General features: G+C 48.1%; 1 protein-coding gene and 1 long non-coding RNA gene across 6 annotated transcripts in view; one reads left to right on the top strand and one right to left on the bottom strand.

Annotated features, from left to right (window-relative positions):
* EXOC6 (exocyst complex component 6) overlaps positions 1-20,195 on the top strand; it is a 1,441,232-nt gene that overhangs the window by 590,413 nt on the left and 830,624 nt on the right. For all 5 annotated transcript variants that reach the window (XM_085606137.1, XM_085606139.1, XM_085606140.1 and 2 more), the window contains exons 9-11: positions 9,986-10,069; positions 10,175-10,221; positions 10,359-10,479. In XM_085606137.1, coding sequence (XP_085462263.1) covers positions 9,986-10,069; positions 10,175-10,221; positions 10,359-10,479 — 252 coding nt within the window. The remainder of the gene's footprint in view (positions 1-9,985; positions 10,070-10,174; positions 10,222-10,358; positions 10,480-20,195) is intronic.
* Positions 1-20,195, bottom strand: part of LOC146867469 (uncharacterized) — a 415,701-nt gene that overhangs the window by 232,711 nt on the left and 162,795 nt on the right. The gene's annotated exons all lie outside the window — the stretch shown is intronic.

Here is a 20,195-nt window from a genome sequence, read left to right as displayed (position 1 = left end):
TCAAAGTAGTTTAAATTACAACACTTAGAAAGGGAGTTTAGACTGTGATATAATACACAGCTTCAGTGTGAAAATCAACCCTGTTTGCTATTGAACTTCAATGAACAAATATTACAAACTACATAACTCTCACTTTCGCATGAACCTAACAAATGTTGCATTAATCTATCTTAAGAATGAGAATCAGCCCTCTCATAGGTTTAAATTGTTTACTTTTGAGTGTCTATGCATGTATATTATAAACTACATACATATCACATTAGTTTAACATATGTGTCACATTAATCCAAGAGAATTCACAGCATAGAAGAAAAACCCACTCAGCCTCTAACTCCATGTCGCCACACATCTGGTCCAAGTAGGATCAACAGGAAGGAAAGGGTAGAGCAAAGATAAAAAGGGCCTGATTAAGATTTCGGCAGACAGGTTACTCCGTCATAATGGTGACGGATATCCCGTCCGCCAAAATATAAATCCCATAGTATATTATGGGATTTTTATGTCGGCAGACGGGATATCTATCCATCACCGCTGTAATGGAGTAACCCATCCTCTGAAATATAAATCAGGCCCAAAGATGGAAAGATGCAGAACATTGTCACTCCTTATTCAAAATAGTCTGTTTGTGAAATTAAATCCCCACCCTTCCTGAATGAGGATTCCCCGTCCCTGAACAGTGCCCCATCTAAACTCTGAAAAAGCCTATCACCAATTGCTATGGACCTTCAATCATTATCAATAGAAGGCAAGCCGTCTAGAGAAACCCAAGCCAAGTTCACCAGTGCAAACACATATTTTTTTTCCTGACAGTCCGCTTTTAATTTCACTGTATATCCTACTACGGCAACTGTGCCTCTCTCCATTAACTTACTCCTTACTTCAGTAGGTTCCTTCTTCCTCAAAATTATCTCAGCGCTCAGGTCGCGAAGCGAAAGCTCCTATCCTCATGTAATAGTACTGTTGCTTTCTTGACTGTTTCTCTCCGCGCTTTTTTCCTTCCACTTTGCCATCAGGGTTACCATCACTGTACGGCCTGTCTCCACATTGCCATTTCTTGCCCTCCACTGTAACCAAATTGCATTGCACACAACATGGTGCACTTCCTCAGCATTTAGGGCCAGCAAGTCGTTCAATGCTCTTTGAATTTCCTCCAGCAAGGATTCAGCCTCTGTTTGCACTGGTATACCCACCACTTCCCTCCGTGTATATTCTCCAAGTGGTCAAGCATTGTCCCCAGCAATTTGAAGCTCTTTATCACATTAGGTCTTGAATCTCCATACCAATGTCCTGAATCTGGTGCCCACCAACTTAATCTCTATTCCCTGCCTTCGCTTGCTTCATCTCCATATTTGCCATCTTACCTGTTGACCTCCTTCAGCGTGCCTTCGTCTGCCCTTACTGCTTTCTCAATATAGTCAGTTTTCACAGCTATGTTGGCCTTCAAATCTAAAATTGATTACAACAGGCCCCTTTCTATCATCTCCTCACCTTTCCTTGTGCCATTTGTTATACTCTATGATGGTTCTTCGGCTACAAGTAGTGAGCATCAGTACTTACTCCAATATATTTCTTATGCTGTTCACGGGCATTTGTGACACAACTGTTAGTCACTCTACATTGGGTGGCCAGTGTTTTCTGGGCCCTTTATGGTTGTGACTGATATTTGGCTCGAGCTACTCTCAATCTTACTCCTCTGGAATGACACCTCCCCACTCGCTGTTCGAGTGGTGTCATCTGCTTTCCGATATATTTTTTAGACTTTTGTTCGCAGGCATTTGTGACACAACTGTTAGTCACTCTACTTTGGGTGGCCAGTGTTTTCTGGCGGTACAGTGCCCTTTGTGGTTTTGGCTGATGAATGGCTCTGACAACTCTCTGTCTTACTCCCCTGGAATGACACCTCCCCACTCACTGTTCGAGTGGTGTCATCTGCTTTTCGAGGTTCCATCTAAGCTTCGGACACTGCACTTCATTTGCTCTCTCCCTAACCTTCCAAGCATCTCTCAAGCTACGACTCCCTGGGTGGCATTGGACTCTAGCTGTGGTCATTCATCTGCCCCAGGGTTGCCAGTGTTGGCCAAAGCCACTGAATGTCAGTGTGTTCACTGCACTTCTCCTCTATTGGCTGTGGAGGCGACAGGAGAAGCCCCAGCTGTTGCTGCTGCTGGAACGAACTAAAAGCCACTTCCAGCCAAAGCCCTCAGCTTCTGCATCTAGGAACTCGCCCATAACACCCTCTCAGGAGCCCGAGAAGATCGAAGCAGGAAAGCAATTGAGAAATAAGCAAGGCAAGGAACACCACCATATTGGGATTGGCTGGACCCCGTATGAACTTGGTGTTCAATTGAATACCACCTGAAAATATTTGGCTTTAGCACTTTTTGAAATAGGATTTAGCCACTGAAGAGGGTCACAAATAGACATAAATTTAGCCCTAACTCAAAAACATTTTTACTTCTATTTATAATTTTTATATTCTAATTTTTCAAACTTACAATGCATTTGTGTAGAAGTTAAAGTACTGTTACATATTGGCATCTATGTTTATGCATTTGGGTTGCAGGTAATTTTTTATGCTTTAACACTATAAAATAAAAAGACTATAACAAGAAGTAATAATAACAGAATTTATAGAGCGCACACAGCTTCTTCAAACAGAGATGTCCCAGCGCTTTGCGGACAGGAAAGATAGGGGGGATTACCGAGGTGCTAGACTTGACTGAAAAGCCACATCTTCAAGGTCTTTCTGAACTCATGTTCAGACTGAATGAGGCGTATATGGGAAGGCAGGGAGTTCCACAATCTGGCCGTCACCACCGTGAAGGACCTACCACCTATGCCGACCTTAGCATAGCGAGGTACACAAAGCAGGTGCTGGGAGTTAGATCTCAGCAATCGTTTTTGTTGGTATAGGCAGAGCCGATTGGGAGGTATCTCTGACTTCTACCTTGCAGTGCTAAACTCAATCCTTTTCGCTACATGCAGCCAGTGAAGCGGTCTTATATACGGCGAGATGTGGTACCGAAACGGCACTCGTCTAATTATTCTCACAGCCCCATTCTGTACCATCTGCAATTTCTAAACCAACTAAGCAGGTAATCCCAGGTATAGATAGTTTGCATAGTCCAGCCAAGATGTCACTGTGGCATGGGCGATGACTCTTCGACAGTCCTCAGGCAATAAGTGCAGGAATTTCCTCAGGCTTCTCAACTTACCAAAGCAAGAGGCCGATATATCACGGACTTGGACCGAGAAAGAAAGGTTTGTGTCCCATTTGACGCCCAAGTTCTTTGCCGTACTTGCTGGAGTAGGTGGCGAGCCCATTTATGCAGGCCACCAAAGTCCAGCGGAAGGCGGAGATGCCTGGCTGAAGAACAGGACCCGGAAACTAAACAAAGTGAGTCTGTCATAGTGATCTGCATTAAGCATTACGTTTGTGCAACAATTAGTGGTGAGTTGCGTGGCTTTCTTCAATCATTCAGATTTAAATTTTGAAGTAGTAAGAAATACTTACAACTGGCTCTAAAGGTATAATTCCCTCATGTGGGAGCAAGTATTTCTGGCCTCATATTTCCACTTAATCTATTTGTTGGGGTCTGTGCATAGTCATGTATTCAACAAACTTCTATATTACTATATTCCACAAGTCGAACACTGGATGTTCAGTCCATACGCCTCTTCACGACATAGAGACTGCTCTGCACTAGTCCATAGCTCACCATCCTTTTTCCACCTACTATATGAGGGGCCACTATTCGACTTCCACTTTATTGCTATTAAACTTCTGGCCAGTAATAATCCACTACCTGCTTGTTTCGGATGCTGGAATTCTCCCAGTATACGTACCTCGGGCTTGCTTTCCATTGCTCTGTCTAGAGCCCCTCCCCAATGCTGTCTAATTTGGTCCCTGAATGCCTGCACTACCGGGCATCACCAAACCATGTAAGAAAGGTCTGCAGTGAAAGACGCATATCTTGGGCAAGGTCTAGTCTCACCCCAATATATTTCTCCCACATTCGATGGGGAGCAATATGACTGATGTAGAAATGTAATTTGTGTGACTTTCAGCCTTTTGTTTCTTGGTACCTTCTGCGTGTATGTCATTATTTTCTCCCATTCCTCATCTTCTGTTGCGTACTATAAGAAAATCTGTGTTTGTCTAAAACATTCCACACCACAGAGCTGTATTACCAGATGTCTCCCATTCCCAATTTTTGTAGTAATCTGAAATACCGCGTGTTGTAGGGGTTCAGTTGCTCCTAAATTCCGCAAACCTTTGAATGTCCATCTCATGGCACCATAATTCAGAAAGTGACTATGGCCAGGCCATTCCTCCGTGAACGTTTCTAAAAGGATTTACCCTGTTCGAATAGCAGTCTCATACTGTGAGGATTCCCAGTTCCATCCAGTGAGCTCACTGGTTTGCAGGGAAAAATATATGGTGCTTTCCAGGTGGGAGGCTTATCAAGGGTACTGCTAATGCATACAAGGGATGCTTGGAAGTCTTCACGATGCATCTTTTCCACCTTTTCAGTGCTATTCATAATAATAATCTGGAAGCTTGGGTTCTAGTACATTTCCACATTAGGAGTACTATGAAGGCTCCTTGATTTGTTTCTTTCCCCATCACCCCAGCTCCTCAATATATTCCTCATCCCGCCATCTCACAATCCACCGTAATTGTGCCACCTGATATTATAGCTCGAAATCAGGGATACTGATCCTCCCTCTTTGAATTCTTTCTTGAATTTCTCAAATGCAACTATTTTTACCTCCCCATCCCATCCCAGTTCTGTAACCAATGTATTGAGCTGTCTGAACCATTTAACTAGCACCCAGACCGGGAGATTGATAAAAAATGTACAGTAATTTTGCTAGAGTAACCATCTTAGTAAGGACTATCTTAGCCATATTGAAGTGGAGGTATCTCCATAATGCTACAGACCCCATCAACCCTCTTTTCACTACTTCCAGGTTGCCACCTCTAAGGTCCATCTCCTGGTGGTAAATACTCACACCCAAATACTTACAAATGTGAGGGGCCCACCTCACTTCAGTGTCTTCTAAGTTTGGTTCTTCCCCTCCGACCTCGTCAGCAATACATAAGATTTTTAACTATTTGCCTCATGCCTGGATACTGCTCCAAAGTCCCTTATACATTGCATAGTTGACATCTAGACCAATACCTCATCACGGACCTAAAGTAATAAATGATCTGCATATAGAGATATGGTATGGACTCAATTCAATATCAGTAGCAAAAAGGAGTGGGGAGAGGGGACAGCGCTGTCGAGTGCCTTGGTAGATATGATGTTGGTGTGAATAACAGCCCCAAGTTTTTACCCTGGACACCAGGTTTGAGTACAACACCTAATCCATTTTATCCAACCAGACGCCATCTGCATTTTAGCCATAACCACCTCTAGATGATTCCAGCACTCAGTATCAAATGTCTTCTCGAGGTCCAACAAGCTACCATAGCCTTGGGGTACTCCTCCAAATTTGTCTCATCTAGTATTCTGTACTGCCTTTTAAGAATATATGAAGTATTGTGGCTGGGTATAAACCGTTTTTTTGTCATTCTAGATCAATTTGGGTAAGTGATGATAAAATGTGGTAGCCAAATCTTTTCTAAATATTTTTAAATCTAGGTTCAGCATTGAAAGAGGTCTGTACAATGGTGAAGCACTCCCACTTTTACCAGGGAGAGGTACCACCAGGCCCTCCCTGGATGAGGCCTAATTTCACCCTTCTCCAAAGCCTCTGTATAAGTCATGACTAATTGTGGCACTAGTAGTGTGGTGTAAGTCTGATGAAACTATGCCGGAAGTCCATCTTTACCTGGTGTTTTTCCTCTAGCCAAGTCTTTGATAGCCATCCTGTCCTCGTTCTCAGTAATCGGGTCACCCAGTCTCTTCTCCTCCTGCAAGTCTGCTGATCTCAACAGTTCTCTATCCAAAAAGGCTTCCACCATTGCTTAATTTGCTTGGCATAAAAAGCTCTATAGTATTCCAAAAATGTTTTGTTAATGTGGGTCTGAGCATACACTAGCCGGCCGCTAGGGTTCCCTATTTGTGTGATTGGGGACCCGCTATAATCAGGCTGAATGAGCCAGGCCAATATTATCCCATGTCTGCTCTCTCCTGCATGTATTGTATTTATGTATTGTTTATAATTATAGCAGCACAACTTCTCAATGACCTGAACGTACCGCTCCTTACAATCTATTGCTTTAGCCCTTGAAGCAGAGTTCTTAACCCCTTATATATTTTACTCATGAATTGTTTTATCAAAGGTTAGCAATTCAGTATCAAATGTTTTCCTGACACTAATTGTTTTCCCAGTATACTGCTCTCGCACCACCACCTTAAGTGCTTCCCATTTCATCATGACACTATACACCATGCCGTTGATTATTAAGGAAATATTATTCTATTGCTTCTTTCAGCAAAGTGTTAAATGCTACGTTAGTCAAGGAACTAGACTGCAGGCTCTATGAAGGTATCGGTTGCACAGGATTCTCGATCGTACACACACCAAGAAAGGATTGTGATGTGACCGGGTTCTCTCCAGGTACTCTGAGCTCAGCCTGTACTGACATAAATTACCAGAGCATAGGATCGTATTTGATCCCACATGTACATCGTAGAGACCGGAGTAAAGTATGACTCAGAAACATGAAGAAATTTTGTGTCCTTAAATGAACGTCTGCACATATGCACGTAAAGGAAGGATCCTGCAGCATTTTCGCCACCAACATCACAGACTTTGTTGCACCACTCATCATAAACGCTAGCACATTCATCCTTCTCAGAGACCTTAACTTTCACCTAAAAGACAGCACCAACCCAAGATCTAAGGCCTTTCTGGAAATCCTGGGAAACCTTGGCCTCACCCAACACGTTAAAAAAAAAAAACACCGCCGGACACCTATTGGACCCTATTTTTTCTGCAGTCAGCAAAATCACAATTGAGAAGCCAGCAACCATGACCTGGACAGATCATGACCTTGTCAATGTCAGCATACCCATCACACACCACTACAGACCTACCACCACCGGAACTGCCCGCAGCAGCTGGAAAATATCACAGAAATTGACTGGGTGTCCTCTCCGCACACTGGCCTGGTCACACCTTCAACTTGCCAAAAGCCATCAAGAACCACAACAACTGGATCACCGCATGTGCAGACACCTTGACTCCCCTCAAGCGCAACCCAACTACCATAGGCCAGTTGGCACAAAGAAGAACTCAGGCTGATGAAACACCATTTCAAGCAACTGGAGTGCGAATGGAGAACAAGTCAAGAAACCACGGATAAAGACCTCTTCGGATCAGCCCTAAGACGCTATCACCAGCAGATACAGATAACCAAACGCACAGCTCTTGCAGATCGCATAGTCACCGGCACTAACGGCGGCAAAGAAATCTTTCCCGTCATCCAAGATTTCACTGTGCCTCCTTGTCACCTCCAGCAACATCACCCCTTAACCAGACCTTTGCAACAGGCTCTCGGAATTCTTGCATAACAAAATCACCTCCATACACACCAACTAGACCATCAACCGGACTATGTCACCATTGCAACTCAACTTCCCATCATCACTGAAGAATGATTCTGATCTTGTAGCCCATTGTCACCACCGTCATATTTGCTGCTAACATGAAGGCCATCCACTCATGGGCCCATCTGACCCTTGCCCCCACCACTCCTTCACCAAAGGACTTCTACCGATTAGCAAAGAACTAGCACCCCTCCTCAACACCTCCGTCAACTTAGTCGCATTCTCGGACACTTGGAAACATGCCACTGCTCAAACTGTCTGCTGACCCAGCCATGCTTTCTAACTACAGCCCTGTATCCCTCTTACCCTACCCTGCAAAGGTCTTGAGAAAGTAATCAACCAATGCCTCACCGACTTTGTCAGCAACCACGAGCTCCTCAAAGCCACGCAGTCTGGATTCAGGCCCAACCACAGTATAGAAACCGCACTCATCGCTGCAATAGATGACATCTGCATGATCCTTGACAGAGGAAACATGGCTGCACTCACCCTCCTGGACGTCTCTTCAGCATTTTACACAGTCTCACACCCCATCCTTATCAGGCGGCTGCCAGAGATTGGCATCCAAGGACCTGTTCTTCGCCGGATCTTCTTCTTAATGAATAGAACACAAGTTCTGGCACAATCATCCTTGGAATCCGACAAATCCCTCTGCGGACTGCCTCAAGGTTCATCACTCAACCCTACTCTCTTTAACTCATAGATGATCCCTCTGGGCATCATCATCTGCGCACACAATATCAACATCCTCTCCTACTCCGACGTCAAGCAACTCATACTTCCCTCTTGGACAAGACCCCAACGCAAAAAACAAGTTCACCCCCTGCTAGACCAAAGTTGCTAAGTGGATGAAAGCCAAGTGCCTCAAGCTCAACACTAAAAAGATGGAAGTAGTTATCTTCAGCAAGAAAACGTAAACATGGAACTCCAGTTGGTGGCTCTCTGACCTCGGACCCACACTCAACACCAAAGCCAGCAATCTAAGAATAAACATTGAAAGCAAACTGAGCATGACCGCTCAAGTCAATGGTGTCACTGCATCCTGCTTCCACACCCTGAAGATGCTGAGGAAGATCCTCAAATGGCTCCCAAGCAATATTAGAAAAACTGTCACTTACGCCCTAGTCATTAGCAAGTTGGACTAAGGGAACACCCTCTACTCGAGGATCACAAAGCAATTTACTAGAAGAGTACAAACCATCCAGAACTCAACTGCTAGACTCATCCTCAGACCTCAACACCGAAGTCGCATCACACCACACCTCAGGGAGCTCCACTGACTCCTGATATACAAACGTGCTTATTTCAAACTCCTTGCACACATTCAGGACACTGCCCAACTTAAGCCAACCTTACCTAAACAGTAACATCTTCTTCCACCAACTCTCTCCCCTCCACATGACTCCTACTCGCACACATCCCACACATGCACAGAACCAGATTAGGATGACGGGCACTCTAAAATATTGCTCCTAAATTATAGAAAGGCCTCCCACTCCACATCAGAGCCTCCTCTCTCTTGAATTTTGCAACAAGATGATGACCTGGCTTTTCAATCAACTAATCCACCATAGGCAGGGCTACACACACGCATGTTAACCTCCAGCATATCCTAGTGGGTGACAGTGTACTTTGAAAATATAAATAGCATATCAACTATATAATAACAATATCTGCTCTGCTTGAATGATGTGCCTTGATATGTCTGTGTCATGTGTTTGTTATTGAAACTGAAGGGTCGTTTCACCAATTGGTTAACAAGAGTGTTGATTGTCTAAATAGTACTAAATTAAGGGGTGTTGAAGGTTTCTTCCTCCTCCATTAGCTGGGTTAAACCCGTACTATGCCCCTTAAGAAGACTATGTCGGGGGAGGAAGCTTGATGCAAGGCGTTGATTATAATGGTGCACAAATACCATAAATTACTCAGGCGTATTGTTTGCCTGAGGCTTGGAACTTTTGTTTTCGAAATCTGATGGCACCCATCTCTATTTTGGCGCCTGATATGCCTCTTGCCTGTTTCTTGTGTGTAAAAAAAAATAGTTTTAACAAATGTGATTTACCCAAAGATTAGCATAAATCTTTCAGAATTCAAGGTCAGTGCTATGCAATGAAGCTTATGCCACAGTTGTTTGAACCATTGTAATGTTAAATCCTTGAACCAAACATTTTGTAATATGTATAAAGGTATGGGATATATGGTCTTTCTGGTCACGTTGTGATCACAGTTTCACAGTGATGGCTGTTTTATTTTACTGCACCACTCATCTCTTTGTAAATTGTGTGATAAAATGCACACCCAATGCCCTTCTGTCACGCCGAAAACCATTTGCAATCGGTAGCTTAATGCATAAATCTCCATTTTACACAACTGATCTGCAGCATATGGACGTTTTTAATTGAATCGTATTTGTGTTTTAGGGCGACAGAGAAACATTTGAAAACTACTATAGAAAACAGCGACGGAAACAGGCAAGATTGGTTTTACAGCCTCAGGCAAGCATGGTATAGTTGAGCCTTTTATTTGTCATTTTATTTGAGTACAGCAGATTTCCATTCACTTTGTTGCGCTGGTTCTAATTTGTTTTTTTGTTTCTTTAATTTATTGAGCATGAAACGGTTGAAGGCTACCGGCGATATTTCAGTCAAGTAGCAGGGTGAGTTTATAGAGCTTTGTAGAGCTGATGCTATCTATTTAGTAGTTTATTATTGTTGGACAGATGTACACACGGTGCTTTTTGAGCTTTGTTTATATGAAGGTTAGACCTATCTATCTGTGTTTTTTCTGCTGTAGATTCTTCGTTGTAGAAGATCACATCCTACATGTCACCCAGGGGTTGATAACCAAGGCCTATACCGATGAGCTCTGGAACATGGCCCTCTCCAAGTTAGTCGCTGTGCTTCGAACCCATTCGGTAAGTAGGCCCTCCTCCTGTTAATCCCACTGAAGCCCCTGCTCTCAGCGAAAGAGGCTGGTGTCTAATTGAAAAGTGACACCTCCATCGTTGTGCTTTTGTGTAATTAAAAGGTGCAGAGATTTGAGAGAGGTCCCGCCAAGCTTTTGTTTTTCCCGTCAGAATCAGGCTGTGATTCACAGCCGAGGGCGATTTGCATAATCCTCCACTGATTTACAAGTGACTGGGCTCTCCAAACGTGTCTTTAGTCCAGCAGTTTAGAATATGCAGCGTTAATCTGCTGTTATTATTGCAATCTGTCCTCATTAGTCTCAACTGACCTCTTCATTAGATCAGATTGAATAGTTCCACACTGAAAGCCCCACCAGGAAATAGTTCCTAATTATCATTCCAAATACCCTGTTTCCAAAATAAACTTTGCCAGCTAGGTCATTTCAGATGCCCCTTAAATGCCACGGAAAGAGGCACGGACTTTACTGTCCCCATGAAACCCAGAGCACGTCCCACCGTTCGAACTGCCCCACGCAGCACTGAAGGCAACTATTTTCCAGCTGTCTGCTGCCTGTTGGGCAGTCAGTGCGACTTAAATGACAGTCATTCGCACAAATGCTTCGGTGGTGTGTTTCACCCTTTCCGCGCCGCCATCCCACTCCAACCAGCAACACTCCTTTCTTCTTGCCAGCAGTGGATACAGAGGTACATGACTTTCTAGAACTGGCACACCTGCTCCTATCCATAGTGAACATTAGGCGCTTATTTAAAGTAGTGTTTGTTTTACTTCGAGCCTTCAAAATGCATAGAACTCGGGTATCAAAAAGCTGTCTCTTTACACAGTGAGCCTATTTCAGTGAATTAAGGGTATGCTTTGCAAGCTTCGCCATAGCATAGCAGGAGCACGTAACGCTGTGCTGGTCACACGCACATTCACACAGAGAAGTAGCCACACTTTCTCCGTCGAAACCTGCCGTACGTTTGAGAGGCATTAAAACCCGTTGGTCAGGCCCCCATTCATTCCATAAAGAGTTTGTGACCCTCTCAAAGACCATCCTCCATGCCACGCCTTCAGTTTGGGGGCAGTCCTGTGAGATGCCTAGCCTCCGTATGTTAACGATACCATTGTTTTTAAATGAATTACATTTTGGTCTAGATTGTGCTGTTTATAATATGAGCAGTAGACGCACAGTATCGCGTTTATTCGTTCCCTGTATTGGTCTCCTTTTCGGAAATGAAGAGTTCTGCACATTTGATGCTACGCACTGCATTCCTGATATGGTGTAATAAGTGCCTGCTTTTGTTCCTTGAATGCAAATGCTGAAACGTATACAGTTAAGTGATCATTTAGGCAAGGGGCCAAGGCACAACAAGATCGCAGTCACCAGAGACAGGTGCGGGCCGTATCGGACCGGTCAAGGGCAGTAGTCAGCGGTGGCCACGTTTGGAATTTCGCAGTCCCACACAGTGAACAACAATTGTTTCCTCATGATTGGTGGGGTCCCCTGGGCAATTGTGAGGGGCGACAGGACAGGTTAAATAATGGGCAAGGCTACTTGATCGCACATCACTGCCTGATAGCCCCTGACAACTTCCGATGCGACCCTTACCCTTTCAGCACTGGAGACTGTAATGTTGCCTGAGTCGGGCCCGACCACTTATTACAGGGGTCCCAGGCGAGGGGTCTTTGAAACCTCCCCCTGAGCGTGTACACGGAGGGCGTGCCTGACGTACTGATGGAAGGCACGCCCGTGATTGAATAAAGAGCCCAGGGCGCTGGGCGTGGGTGGCATGTTGCTGACCACCACCAGAAGCACACGTGTGGTCCAGCTTATTTCTAGGCCCAAGGCCTAAACACTACACTGGCGACGAGGTGGTCTCGCCACCCCATCGCGTGCATCGCTACATCACGCTCTTGCCCAAGGAGCGGATCGACGCAGCCCCTGCAGCCTCCCTTCTCCTTGCAGCCGAGTGCCTGTCTCTGCCGCGCTGGGTCAGCGCGTGTGGCCCCAGCTGCCCCTGGGCCGTGGACACCTCGCCCAGCATCTCTGCCTGCCTCCCCCCATCTGGCCAAGCTCACGGCAGCCTCTGGCCCACAGCGACCGCCTCCTACCTGCCCGGAAGCCTTCTGCCTCAGCGGAGCCTGCTCCCGCGGAGCAACGTGACCGGCCTGCCGTTCCTCACGCTTCTCGCGTGCAACGAGTCTCCGGACCCTGCCATTTCTCACGCTCCTCCTGCGCTCCCAGGCGCCCCTGGTCGTCGAAGCAGCCCTGTATGCCCGCGAACACCGCCTGAACAGCCGGTGTACCTTCCCCAAAGTGTGCAGGTGAGGCCCCCGCTGCCCGCGCCCCTCCTCAGCGGCCATGGCCAATGTGCCCCCACTGGAGCCGTTCGCAGTCACCGGCACCCCCACGTCGCAAGCTGCACGGTGGAAGAAGTGGGTGGAACGACTGGAGAACTACTTCGTGGCGGCGGAAGTCGCGGCTGAGCGGCGGCGTGCCATGCTGCTACACCTAGGAGGAGAAGCGATTCACGACATATCGAAGGATGTAACCGAGGCTGGCCCGCCCAGAACATACACCACGTTGCGCGATGCTATCACGGCATATTTTGAACCTTTCGCAAGCGCGGACTATGAGCGATTCCTGCTCCGCCAAGCCCGCCAGCTCCCAGATGAGTCAGTTGACGTTTTTTACGCAAGATTGAAGAAGCTCGCCAGCACGTGCACTCTTCCCGATGTGGACGACGAGATCCGTGCCCAATTCATCCACGGCTGCGCGTCTTCGAAGCTGCGCGAGAGGGTATTGGAGGCGGACAACATGCCCATGCGCGACATCCTCGTACTAGGGCGGTCAAAGGAGCTATCCAAGGCCAGAGCTGCGCACATGGATCCAAAGGCAGCGGTCGCCGTCAAGACAGAGCCGGTGTGCGCCCTCAAGACCATGGCCACCGAGAACCGCACAAAACAACCCAGGCGAAGAAACCCAAGACCGGCTCAGCCCTCCCCCAGCCGCGCCTGTGCGTGGTGCGGAGGCGCGACGCCCCACAGAGGAGCATGCCCGGCACAAGGCAAGATCTGCAGCGCATGTGGAAAAACCAACCATTTTGCAGGTGTATGTTTGTCGGCACCAAAAAAGAAGCAGAATGGCCCGCCCAGAAGGATAAGACAGCTAGAGCCACTGCCCAGCACCTCTCCCAGCAGTGACATGGACGACGATGAAGCGGACGTGGCCTCCGTCCATGTTGTGCGGGTGCTCAACACCCTGGCAGCAACGCCGTCCGCAGAACCCATGTGCACAGTCAACGTGCAGGACCAAGCAATAGCGGCATTGATTGACACAGGCGCGTCAATCAACCTGATGGCCGCCAGCGTGTACCGGATAATGCACCAGCACTCCATCCCACGAGGGTGCAAGTATACGCATACGGCACCAGTCGCCCACTACGCCTGTGTGGGATGTTCCGGACGGACCTGTCCCACGACGCCACTCGCCTGCAAACCAAAATCTATGTGTCGCAAGAAGGATCAGACAAATCGGTCGCCCCAGTGGCCCTCCTGCACCGACGCATTGCGTTCCACCTACGACCCAAGGTAGAAGCGGAACTGCGAGTACTCGAGCAGGCTGGAATCATCGAAAGGGTAAGCGGGCCCACTCCCTGGGTGTCACCCATAGTGGTAGCCAAGAAGCCGAAGCAGCCAGACGCCGTGCGGATCTGCGTGGACATGCGCATCCCCAACCTCGCTATCAAGCGTGAGCGCCACCTGACACCAACCATAGATGACATTGTTGGAGAGTTGTCTGGCTCAAAGTGGTTCTCGAAGATGGACCTGAGGTCTGGATAACACCAAATTCCCCTACACCCAGATTCGCGCCCGATTACCACTTTCTCCACTCACGCTGGCCTCTGGCAGTACACCCGGCTCAACTTCGGGATATCGAGTGCAGCGGAGGTGTTTCAAAATATCATCCAGAACGTTCTGCAAGGACTGGACGGCGTGTTAAACGTCAGTGACGACATTTTGGTCCACGCCCAACCTTGGACGAACACATCCAACGCCTCCAGGCAGTGTTTACCCGGCTTCAAGAGCGAGGGTTGACCCTCCACAGAGAGAAGTGTGACTTCCTACGTAAGGACATTAGTTTTTTTGGCTACAGGTTCTCCGACCAAGGATTAGGCCTGGACCCAGAAAAGGTCAAAGACATCCACGCAGCCCCCGCCCCAACGTCAGTAACAGCAGTCCGCAGCTTTCTAGGGATGGTCACTTACTGCGGGAGGTTCATCAAGGACCTGTCCGACCTCACCGGCCCCCTCCGCAACCTCACAAAAGCCTCTGCCACCTGGGAGTGGGGTCCGGAACAGCAAGAATCATTCCAGAAGACCAAGGCGGCTCTCTCAGCTGACACGACCCTCGTCTACTTCGATCCTTGGAACGAATCGCAACTCGTGGTAGACGCCAGCCCGACTGGTCTAGGGGCCGTGCTGACCCAGCGACAAGCATGCGGAGAATGGGCCCCCATCGCATATGCTAGCAGAACCCTCACCCCAACGGAACAGCGGTACTCGCAGATTGAAAGGGAGGCCATCGCCATCCTGTGGGGGTGCCGGCACTTCCACATCTACCTGTATGGGCACCCGTTTGTGGTAATCACAGATCACAAACCCCTCGTCCCGCTGTTCCAAGGCTACTCCTCGCGGCCTCCTCCTCGGATTGAGAAATGGGTGCTCCAGCTCCAGGAATTCTAGCTCACCGTGGAGTATCGACCAGGCACCTGAAATCCAGCCGACTTCTTGTCGAGACACGCCCGCCCGGCCACTGACTCAGAAGCTGCGCAAGCCGTGGCCACGGAGGAGTATGTCAGGATGATCGTAGAACGGTCAAGGCCTCTGCCAATCTCTCTGGCGGACGTGGCGCAAGCCACCAAAGGCGACGACTGCCTACAGATCGCCATCCAGGCCGTCACATCGGGAAACTGGAAACCACTCCAAAGCCCATCATCCATCCGCACGCCGGGTGCCCAAGCAACGCTGAAGGCGCTTCACCAAGTCCGGAACGAACTGTCCGTGTCCCCGGAAGGATGCCTCCTGAGAGGCCCCCGCCTGGTGCTACCCGGCTGTCTCACCCAACAGGCCGCCCTCCTGGCGCATGGCGCGCACCAAGGCATTGTAAAGTCAAAAAACCGCCTTCGAAGCAAACTCTGGTTCCCAGGCCTTGATAAAGCAGTGGAAACAATCGTCCAACGATGTCCTGTGTGTTTGGCGACCAGCTTACCCAACCCTCCGGCGCCAGTGATCACCGAGGAAGGACCGACGTCTCCATGGGTGCGAGCCAGTGCAGATTTTGGCAGCCTCCCCGGGGGGAAATACATGTTGGTTGTGGTGGATGATTTCTCACGGTACCCCGAGGTAGAGATCCTGGCCTCAACTGCTGCCTTCGAGGTAATACCCAAGCTGGAAAAGATAATTGCCACCCATGGCCTTATTGGGGAACTGCGCACGGACAATGGTCCACCATTCAATGGCGCCGAGCTGGCTGAGTACCTGCAATCCCACTGTGTCAAACACCGACGCATAACCCCGAGGTGGCCTCAAGCTAACGGGGAAGTCGAGAGGCTTATGAGGACCCTAAACAAGACTATTCAGATAGCACTAGCGGATGGACAGGGCCTGGAGCTAGCCATCTACCAATTCCTATGCGAATACAGGTTGACGCCCCACTGCACCACAGGTATTCCTCCAAGCCGCCTCTGTTTTGGCAGGGCAGTCACAGACACTATCCCACACCACCCCAGGTGGGCGTCATCACCTAACCGATCCATGGAACAGAGAACTAAGACCAATCGCGAAGCGTCCCAGAAGAGAAGGGCCGCCGACAGCCCTATCAAAATTGGGGACAGGGTGCTAGTGAAAGACCGCCATCCGGGTGGAAAGTTCCACCTGCCATTCGAGCTAGACCCTTGGACTTTCACAAACATCAACAGTACACTGATCACGGCGGTCAGGGACGGCGAAGAGGTCACAAGGAATGTGTCATTCTTTAAGAAGGTCCAACAGGGAGTCGAGGAAGAGTTTTCCGAGCCAGAAGATTACCGCCCAGCGTCATCCCCAAGTCCTTGAGAGGCCACAGAGGAAGAGACTCCACGCAGAACAGAAAACACCGGGAACGACTCGGCCACGCAAGCCCACGGAGATTCGGTGTCACCAGGGACACAGAGCCGCCCAGACGTGGTTGAGACCGACTGTTCGGAGGACATGTTCCAAACCCCTCCAGAAGGGCGCAGCCAGAGCAAGCACCATCTACGCTCCCATCCGCAGCCATCCCAGAGGTACCGAGACTTTGTGGCCCGCTGCCGACTGCTGGAGTGAGAGTGGGCTGTACCTCCGCCAATACCAAGTAAGACTGTTCCATTTGTTTTGGTCATGAAACTTACAGAGACTGGGTTAGATACCTTAAGACTCTTGACGTTATGTTTGATAGTTGTTAAGTTTTTACATCTCCGGGTAAAGGAGGAATGTAGTGTTGCCTGAGTCGGGCCCGACCACTTATTACAGGGGTCCCAGGCGAGGGGTCTTTGAAACCTCCCCCTGAGCGTGTACACGGTGGGCGCGCCTGACGTGCTGACGGAAGGCACGCCCGTGATTGAATAAAGAGCCCAGGGCGCTGGGCGTGGGAGGCATGTTGCTGACCACCACCAGAAGCACACATGTGGTCCAGCTTATTTCTAGGCCCAAGGCCTAAACACTACAGAGACAACTTAAGGAGAGCCCAGCAGGGGTTTGTCCTGGGTAGGGCTTAAAGTGGGTTGAAAAAAAGGGGGTCTCATAAAGGGGCGTGGACAATGTAATTAAGGACGTGGCTTAAAATACTTAAGCTAAAAATCTGTGTTTAGCATAGTGTGCCGCCCGACTTGTATTTTGCTGTTTCTGTCATTGCATCTAGAGTTATGATACAACAAGTAACATCATACCTGCAACAAGTCAGGACTATTGGCTTTGTCAATGGTTGTTAGTTGCATAAGATAAATAGGCAGCAACTATGGCTTGTATATAATATTGAAAAAGCTTTGACTTAAAGCCCTGGTGACACCACAACAATGTTGCTGCTCCTGAGTTTCAAAAAGAGTCGGGAAATCCAGAACGAAAATGACTCTCTTTACAGGATTTCCCTTCCCGTACAACGTTCACCTGACATTACGTCATGCCGTATATTCTCGTGTGTGCTGTCACTGCAGTTCGGAAAAAAAGGGGCGCCTGTGCCAGGGCACAAAGCAGAGCCCGAAAGAGACCCGTTTTGAGGCCCCCTTTAAAAAACTGCCGGTGCTCAGCACCGGTGAGACCCGGCCCACTTAAAGCCCAGGTCCTGGGTCCAAGTCAGTTGTATCCGTCGATGCCACAAGGCCCTCAGGGGTGGTAAATCATGACTCCTTTGGAATATTTACTAGCAAATTTCATGTATTAGTTATGGAGTATTGGCTAAGAATTTCGGACCACATGTACAACCGTTTTTAGTGGTCGCAAACTGATATTTCGGCCATGTGCAACTGCTAAAAAGGGTTGTAGCATGTATCAACCTTAGAACCCGGATCCCCCAAGTCGCACCAGCCCCTGCCAACCCCACGAGTCAATGACTGACACACGCGTGTATGGGAGAAAGTGACCATGTTTATGAAAATTAGTCAAAGTTAAAAAACATGACATTATCGTTCAATCCTCAAAATCATTATACGTGGAATCAACATCCTAAAATAATTTTTTAAGAACATATTTACAATCGTAATCTTCACCGTCATAAACATAATATATGTAAAAACATGATTAATTCTTTGAGTCAAATTACAGCAGACAAAATCCATGGGCCCTTGAGGGTCACCTATCCTTTCCAGCACTAATGGACCAGTCAGGCCGCGCCCCAGGGAGAACCATGTAGGTGTATCCCACCTGCATCCTTGAGGGGTGGTCCCCAGCCAACTGATCCTTGTCTGCAACCCTAGGGGCCCACCCCTCCAACACCAAGCTGCTCACAGGGCTCGTAAGGTATAACCAGAGGCAGCAGCCCCATGCCCTAGCTTGCGTAAGTGAGCACCCTTGCCCCAAGCCGGTGTAACCATTCTCTCTGGGGTCAGCTTGCCGTCTCCTCCCTCAGTGCTGCCCTATGGAGTGTGCAGGAGGACTCCCCTTGCTGCTGTACAGCGATCTAGATGTTCACCTTACCGCCCCCACTTCTCCCTCTTTATTCTTGATACAACCTAAGTAATGGGATGGGTGGGTGTGCAATCTCGCTTCCACCGCTGCTCAATGGGAAAGGCAAAGGCCAGGCCGAGGCACCCTAAATAGCCCCCATCCCCATCGCCTGGTGGGAGCAGAAGTGACGCTCAAGACCGGCGCCACTCATGACCCCGGAATGGGTCGGAAACCCCTCCTCTCTGGCCATCAATTTGGGGACGGCCGCAGATGCGGGGCCAGGCCCTCGGGGTCCCGGGTCCTAATGGCGCAGGTTCGTTAGGCGTCGCGCTTGCCCATATTTTGTGAGTCAGTAACCTTTTACCGACTCTCAAAACAGGGTTTTCAAGTCGCTATTAGGAAGGGCCTTGCCAGGGCGTCCCTTGCTAATAGCAAGTCACAAGGCCATGTAGATTGTTTTTCAACCGGCAGGGCTTTAAGTGGGCCGGGTACTGCCAGTGCTCAGCACCGACAGTTCTTAAAAGCAGGTGCTGAGACAAGTCTCTGTCGGGCTTTTCCGTTTTTGCCCTCAACCTCAGGGTGAAAAACAAATCTTAACTCTGCATCAGTACCATCCTTCACTGACTTTGATGTAACTTATAGTGCTTTCACAGTCTCATCATTTCAGAACGGAAGCATTTTCAATATGCTGTACAACAAAGCCATAGTTGTTGCTAATTTATCTTTTGCAACTAACAACCGTTGACAAAGCCAATAATCCTGGCTTGTTTTAAGTGTACTGTTACTTGTTGTATTATATATCTGGATGCAATGACAGAAACAGCAAAATACCAGTCGGGCGGCACACTATGCTGAGCAAAGATTTTTAACTTACATGTTTTTAAGCCACGCCCTTAATTATATCGACCACACCCCTTTGAGAGACCCCCCCAGTTTTTTCATCTCACTTAAAGTCCTGGTGACCGGAATGTGGTCGTAAAAGAATCGCAGTTTACCACCTACTTCAAGTAGGTGGTAAGCTAGTCGCAAACAGGAAGGGGTCCCCTTCCCCTTTGTGACTGGCAGACAAACATTTTTTTAAGAGCAGACTGCCTACTCTTAAAAAATAAAACAGAAACATTTCATTTTTCTTTTTGAAATGCATCTCGTTTTCCTTTAAGTAAAACGGGCTGCGTTTAAAAAAACAAAAAAAAAACTGCTTTATTTAAAAAGCAGTCACAGACATGATGGTCTGCTGACCCCAGCAGGCCACCATCCCTGTGAGTGCTGGTCATTGCCAATGGGTCACAAATTGCAACCTGCCTCATGAATATTAATGAGGCCGGACCCTTGCGACCCATTTGGGAATTGCAAACAGTGTCTTAGACACTGTTGTACATTTCATTTTGCAAGTCGCTAAACATCACAATTTGCAAGTCGCAAAATGAAATGGTCCTACATGTGACCCTTCATGTATTAATTATATCCATGTGATAATCACAATGCTGTTCTGTACATATTTTAACTTTATATGGAAACTGAAAATTTGTCATGTTTATGAGGTG

The sequence above is a fragment of the Triturus cristatus genome, chromosome 1_2 (genome assembly GCF_964204655.1).
Source record: "Triturus cristatus chromosome 1_2, aTriCri1.1, whole genome shotgun sequence".
Taxonomy (NCBI): domain Eukaryota; kingdom Metazoa; phylum Chordata; class Amphibia; order Caudata; family Salamandridae; genus Triturus; species Triturus cristatus.
Note: the sequence above shows the minus strand (reverse complement) of the source record. Positions and strands in the feature narration are given on the sequence as shown.